The sequence below is a fragment of the Accipiter gentilis genome, chromosome 35, assembly GCF_929443795.1.
Source record: "Accipiter gentilis chromosome 35, bAccGen1.1, whole genome shotgun sequence".
NCBI classification, from domain to species: Eukaryota; Metazoa; Chordata; class Aves; order Accipitriformes; family Accipitridae; genus Astur; species Astur gentilis.
In genome coordinates, this window is record NC_064914.1 from 9,225,887 (window position 1) to 9,232,297 (window position 6,411).

The 6,411-nt window shown below is 58.7% G+C and overlaps 1 protein-coding gene across 1 annotated transcript; it reads left to right on the top strand.

Annotated features, from left to right (window-relative positions):
• The first annotated feature begins 2,692 nt into the window (after positions 1–2,692).
• Positions 2,693–4,033, top strand: LOC126034695 (U3 small nucleolar RNA-interacting protein 2-like). Its single transcript, XM_049792665.1, has 6 exons — positions 2,693–2,798; positions 2,987–3,049; positions 3,130–3,275; positions 3,374–3,453; positions 3,573–3,646; positions 3,744–4,033. Exons 2-6 carry the CDS (start codon positions 3,027–3,029, stop codon positions 3,865–3,867), a joined length of 447 nt encoding a protein of 148 aa, XP_049648622.1. The 5' UTR covers positions 2,693–2,798; positions 2,987–3,026; the 3' UTR covers positions 3,868–4,033.
• The last annotated feature ends 2,378 nt before the right edge of the window (positions 4,034–6,411 follow it).

Sequence of the window (6,411 nt, forward strand, 5' to 3'; positions counted from 1 at the left end):
GCCTTCTGCAGGGCCTCCCTCTCTGGCCCTCAGCCCCGGAGACGCCAGTCTCCCTGGGCAGACCATCTGCATGCCGCAGCTCGCTGCCTTTTGCAGCAGGGCTGCCTGCAGCCATTTTGGGGATGTCTGTCTCCATGTCAGCCCCTTGCTTGCCATGGGCTTGTGGCTGAGGTCCTCCTCCCCTCTTCCCCCAGGAGCTGGACACGGTGCGGGAGCTCTCCATCCATCTCTTCCAAATTGCAACGGGGCTCGTGGTGGGTGCTGAAAAGAAGAAGATGAAGAAGGTGGTGTGGGACAGCCTGCTGCCGCTGCTCTTTCACCTGCATGACCAGGACGAGAGTGTGGCCAAGGTGGGATTCCCAACCTGACTGGTCCTTTGGGGAGGGCAATGCTGACACTGCACTGTGAGGTCTAGCTTGTTGAGTCCCTAGGAACAGGCAGAGCCCCCCTCCCTGCCCACTGCTGCCTTTTTCCTCCTGCTGCCTGGTGGATGGGGAGGTGGGTCCCTTTCCCACCCAGCTCCCTCCACACAGCCCCTGGCATGGGTCCCTGCAGCCCCAGAGACTGGACTACGGCTCCGCAGCAGCCTGGGGCCACCAAAGCTGAAACGCTGAAGCCCCGACAGGCTTCCAGCCAGAGACGGTGGCTGCCCTCCTCTTCCCCTGGGGTGCTGAACCTGCTGGCAGCATCAGTCCCCAGCTGGTGCGTCTTCCCTGCATGGGCCAGGACAGGCTCTGAGCCCCACCAGGAGGGAGGACACAGGGTCCTGTGCCCCCCATGGTGGTGGTAGCATCTGTGCTGCTCACCAGGCCTCCCAGGAAGCCCTCCGCAGCGCTGGCCAGTTCCTGAAGTGGAGGCAGCTGGTGCGACTGGCCGAGACGGCGCAGGCATGGAGGATCTGCGAGTGCTTGGTAAGCATAGCCCGAGCACCCCTGGGATCTGCCCTGGGTAAGCCCTGCCCGTGCCCAGCAGAGGGGACCAAGGGCAGTGTCCCCACAGCTGCATGCACCCTCCTGGAACAGGCTCTGCTCCAGGCTGTCCTCACCTCCGGGGTCCCAAAGGGGACCCCGCCACCAGGATGGCACCCTAGCATTGCCTGGGAGCCCTCTGCTCCCTCCGAACCCCAATGCGGAGAGCGGAGAGCTGGGAATGTCCTGCTGGGGAGAAGAAGGGTGGTCCTTGGTGGAGGGATGGCCCAACGGGGGGGCCATCTCTGTGCCAACTCTGCACCCTTCTCTCCAGCTGGCCAGGAAGAGGAGCAGGGCCACGTACTACCTGTGGAAGAGCCAGACCTACCTGCGGAGCCCGCAGGAGTCCCTGCGGCTGGAGGCTGTCAGGTTCATCGGTGAGCCCCTAGCCCCAGGGTCTCTTTCTCTCCCAGGGTCCCTGTGTCCCAGTGCAGGACCTGTGGGGCACCCCTTCACTCTCTCCCACTCCTGCCTGCACAGGTAGGGCTGGCAGGAGGCTCATCCATCCCCTCCCCGATGCTGCACCCTGGGGTCAGCCCTCCCCAGGGAACTGTGTGGCCAGACAGGCTGGCTGGTGGGTCCCTGATGGCCAGTGGGTCCCTGACATGCTGTGTCCCCCCAGGACTCCTTGGACGGGATGTGGATGAGCATGAGAACGAGCACAAGTACATCAGAGAGAGTGAGTGAGGGCAGCGGGGAGGAGGAAGGACCTTGGCATGGAGCTCCCCCCCCCAGCCTGGGCAAGGGGGGCTCTGCTCCCAGCACATCTGTGGGAAGAGGGGTGTTTCGGGAGGGGCGTATTCCTAACCAGCAGCTTCCAGCTGAGCCATCTGCCCCCTGGTTCCCTCCTGGCCCTGGGAATCATGAGGTGCAATGTGCCCTGCCTGGAAGGGACATGGGGCTGTCACCTCACCTCTGCTGCTTTGTCCCCACAGTCCTTCAAGGCCCAAGCAAAGACACCAGCCCCTTGGTCTCCTCCCTGGCAACTCAGACACTCCTCATCCTGGGACGAGGAAGGCTGAAGTCGAGGTTTAACCTACCACGGCTGAGTTTACAGATGACGAGGGCACGGATGAGGTCACACTCAGTCCCCAGCGAGGACTCTGCTCAGGCAGAGACAACGCTGGAGCCCCAGCCCTAGGATGCTCTGCAGGCTGGGGTATCTCCTCTTCCTGAGGTCTAACAGGAAAGGAGACACCTCAGCTGGAGGAGGACCCGGCAGCCTCCGGAGAGTGGCAGGACAGCCACTCTTTCCAGTGGTCTAGGACAACGCCTGTCCACGCGCTTCATCTTTGCCACAAAGCACCAGCTGCTCTGCTGGGCTGTTGAAACAGAGGGAAGGAGAAGGCCACGCCAAAGCTGAAGCCAAAGTTGAAACTGAAGCCTTCCCTCCCCTCTGCGGGGCCACGCTGGGGCGAATCTCTTTTTCTGCCTCCCACCGTCCAAGGATCCTGTGCTGCTTTGGGCTGATGTGGCCGAGCTCGGGAGCTACAAAGCCACCAATGCTCTGACTCCAGCAGCATCCTCCCCTCCACGTCCCCAGCAGGAAGGGCAGCTCTGCCTCCTGCCCGCACCGCAAGCTGTGCAGCCACTCCTGCCTGGGGATGTCAGAAGTCACAAGAGCCAGCAGGCCCGGGGGAGTTGTGGTAGCAGAGGGCCCTGCTTGCCACAGCACTTTGCCATCTCCTTCTCCAGGTTCGGGCACCAGGATGTCATCACGGGGCTGGACAGCCTGAGCCGGGAGTGCTGTGTGACGGCAGGGGGCCGGGACGGTACCGTGCGGCTCTGGAAGATCCCGGAGGAGTCGCAGCTTGTGTTTTACGGGCACCAGTAGGTCTGGGGCGGGAGAGGGGGCTGCAGGCAGGGGGGTCAGGCTGGGGCAGCGGTGTGCAGGTGCCAAGCATCACTAGGAGCCTGCCGGCACTGTGGGGATGCTGATGCCCCGGTGAGCCCTTGTCTCCTAAATAGGATCCCAAAGCATGCTCATAACTGATGGCAGTTGCCCCTTCTCTTCACAGGGGCTCCATCGATTGTATCCAGCTCATCAGTGAGGAGCACATGGTGTCAGGCGCCGATGACGGGTGAGCACAGGGCCGGGGTGGTGCCTGGGGTGCGCAGGCGGTGCCCCCCTCGGCCCCCTCGCCCCTTCCCTCCCTGGCAGGTCCCTAGCCCTGTGGGGGCTAACGAAAAAGAAGCCGCTGGCACTGGCCCGGCAGGCACATGGCATGCAGGATGCCCAGGGCCTGCAGCAGCCATACTGGATCTCAGCAGTGGCCGCCCTGCGCAACAGGGACCTCCTGGCTACAGGTGTGTGGCAGCTGCTTTGGAGTGGGGGTGTGGAGAGGGGGGCGTCCTGCTCCCTTACCTGGGTGGGAGTGCATGGCAGTCTTCTCTCTCTGCCCCAGGCTCCCACAGCGCCAGCGTGAAGCTCTGGAAGTGCGGTGAGGGATTTCGGAAGCTGGAGCCCCTCTGGGACATCCCGTTGGTATGGATGGGGAGGTGGGGGATTGGAGCTGGGCTTGGGGCATCTCTGGGCAGGGGCTCCCTTCCCTGGGCGGCAGGAGGAGGCTGCCAGAGCCCCTCACCCTGCCCTGTCCTCTCCAGGTGGGTTTTGTGAACAGCCTCAAGTTCTCTGCAGCCGGTGACTTCCTGGTGGCTGGCCTTGGACAGGAGCACCGGTACTGTCCCCCCTCCCTGGTGCTGCCCAGGGGCACAGCCCCCCCCTGCTCCTCCAAGGGCTCGGCGGAGGGTAGCCCCCATCTCTCTCATCTGCAGGCTTGGCCGGTGGTGGAGAGTCAAAGAGGCCAAGAACAGCGTCTGCATCGTCCCTCTGAAGCGGAGGGCTGCAGCCCCCAGTCCCGAAGCCCCCGACAGCCCTGAAGCCCCCGACAGCTCCTAGCCCCTGGCCCCAGAGGCGCTGGAGCCAGGTCACCAAACCCCTGTCCCTGGAGCTGCGCCCCGAGTCCTTTGTGCAACCATCTTCCTGGAGCCGGCAGGACGTGAGCAGGGGGTGTCGCATGGCCCCCTGATCCTGCTGGCCCCCCTATCATGATGTGGCTCTGCCCTCTGCGAGGGTCTGCCCCTTTCCCTCAGGTTCAGTCTGACCTGAGCTCTGGAAGAGTCTTATTTAAAAAAAAAACAAACAAACCAAACCCACTTTATTTACATAAATTACAAAATAAAATAATCACACTTTTGCTCACACTAAAAATCTACTCTTAAAAACTCGGTTGGGCTCAGCACAGCAAGGAGCCACAGCAAGGTCTTCAGTGCCTGCATTGGAAACTCTGCATATATTCTGGCCAGGGAGCACCGCAGACACCGTTCCCTCCACGGGCCCCCAGTTTCCAAGAGAGCCCATGCCTCCAGCGGGTCCCAAGCGCCCTACCCAGGCAGGAGCACGGCACAGACCAGTGCGTTTAAAGCTTCTCCCGGAGGAGCCCGTGCAGCCCGAGTCGTTGAAGAGGGCGGTAGCTGGGAGCCTTGTGGAGGATGTCCTGAGGAGGTGTGCGGCTCCAGGGCCACAGAGCCCCCAGGCAGAGAATAAAGAGTTTGCTCCCAAGGGCTTGCTTGTGCCTACATTTATTGATGCCAGGCCATACTGTGTCTGGGTGTTTTCCCTGCAAAGTTTTCCCTCATCTTCCTCCCTCCTACAGCCTCGGTCAGGCCAAGACCCAGTTCTACAGGGAATCTTAAGTAGGGACAAGAAAAGGAGTCAATGTTTCTGCCTTGTTTAGAAAGCTTTGTTGGCTGGGCTATTGGAGGGGCTGGTCCAGCTCTGCAAAGCTGTACTCATGCCTTCTGTGAGTCCCATAGGTGGGCGCTGTTGAAGGCTGCGCCTTGTTCTGTGCGTTTATTCTCTTGTCCCCTCACGACCTCCTGATGGGCCTTGGGGTTCCTACCCAGGCCCGTTGGTGGTCCTGTGTCGCGGTAGAGACGGACACGACAAGTAACAGATCATGCAAAATGGCTCCTTTGTTGTTCTAACACACCTTTTTATCCCCTACTTCGGAGTATGTGTTAGTATATGATTGGTTTAGTTAGTAACTAACAATTCATGATTGGTGAGTTCATCAGGACGGTTCTTCTTATTGCTATCTTGTTTTTGTACCGCTCTTCTCGGATCTTCCCAGACTTTCAAGGATACACTACAAGCTGCTCAAGGTCACACTGTTCTCGAACTGTCAGGCATTCCGTAGACCCATTGCATCCCCCGACAGTCCTGTCTGTGTCGCAACAAGGGACTGGCCTTCAAAATGAGGCTTTGGGCCCTAAGAGAAGAGTTTGGAGCATAAAAATGAGGGTTTGGAAACTCAGGATGTAGCTTGGACCCTGAAAACGACTGGCTGGATCCTAAAAATGAGGCTTTGGAGACTGAAAATGGGAGTTCAGCAACTAAAAAAGTGGCCTTGGGCTCTAAAAAGGAGACTTTGCCAACTGCAAGGGAGCCCGTGGACCCTCAAAATGAGGGTTTGGAGCCTGAAATGGGGCTCTGGAAGCCAAAACTAAGACTTTGGGAAGGGAAAACAAGGCTTTCTGCCCTGTAAGTGTAACTTTGGAGCCTAAAAGCGTGGCTTTGTGCCTTAAAGCTGAGGGTTTAAACCCTCCAAGTGAAACTGTGGGCCCTAAAGAACAGCTATGGGTCATAAAAGGCCAAAAGGTTTGGACCAGAACAATGAGGACTTTGGCCCTCCAGATGAGGCTTTGGGCACTAAAAATGGTGGGGGAGATGCTACACGTGACCCTTTGGGCTCTGCAAAGGAGGGGAACCTATTGGTGTCGATAGGGCCCCAAGACATGAGGCTTTGGTCCCAAAGAGAGGGCTTGGGTCACTCCAGGGGAGGCCCTCAGCTGTTAAAAGAGGCCTTTGGACTCTCCAATGGAGGGTTTGGGCCCTAAGAGTGGGGCTTTGGAAATGAAACTGAGGCTTTGAACCCTGCATTAGGTTTTGTGCCTTCAAGGGATGCTTCAGTACCAAAAACGAGGGCTTTGCACCCTAGAAATGGGTCTTTGGAAGCTCCAAATGAGGGGTTGTGCGTTAAACAAGAGATGCCTTGCACCCCAGATGAGGAGCTTGGCCACTAAAATGAGGCTTTGGGCCCTCCAATTGAATATTTGGACCCTCAAAATGAGGCCTTGGGCTCTCCCTAGTTGCAGACTGGATCCTAAAACTGAGCCTATGGTCCCTGGAAAGGAGGCTCTCTTCCCTGAAAAGGAGGCTTTGGAAGGTAAAGAATGAGGCTTGGGGCTCTAACGGTGGGGTTTGTGCTGTAAAAGGAAGGTTTGGACTTTAAAAATGGGTATTTGGGCCCTTGCAATGAGGCTTCAGGACCCTAAAAATGAAGGGGTGGATTGTGGAAACGATTTTTGGACCCCGAAAATGAGGCATTGGGCCCTAAAACTGAGGTTCGGAGCCTCAAAATTTGAGTTTAGAAACAAGGTT

Coding starts and splice junctions, on each gene's coding strand:
- LOC126034695 (XM_049792665.1), top strand. CDS start 3,027: ATGGTGTCAGGCGCCGATGACGG. Junction 3,454..3,572: donor CCCTCTGGGACATCCCGTTG/GTATGGATGGGG, acceptor TGTCCTCTCCAG/GTGGGTTTTGTGAACAGCCT. Junction 3,647..3,743: donor GGCCTTGGACAGGAGCACCG/GTACTGTCCCCC, acceptor TCTCATCTGCAG/GCTTGGCCGGTGGTGGAGAG.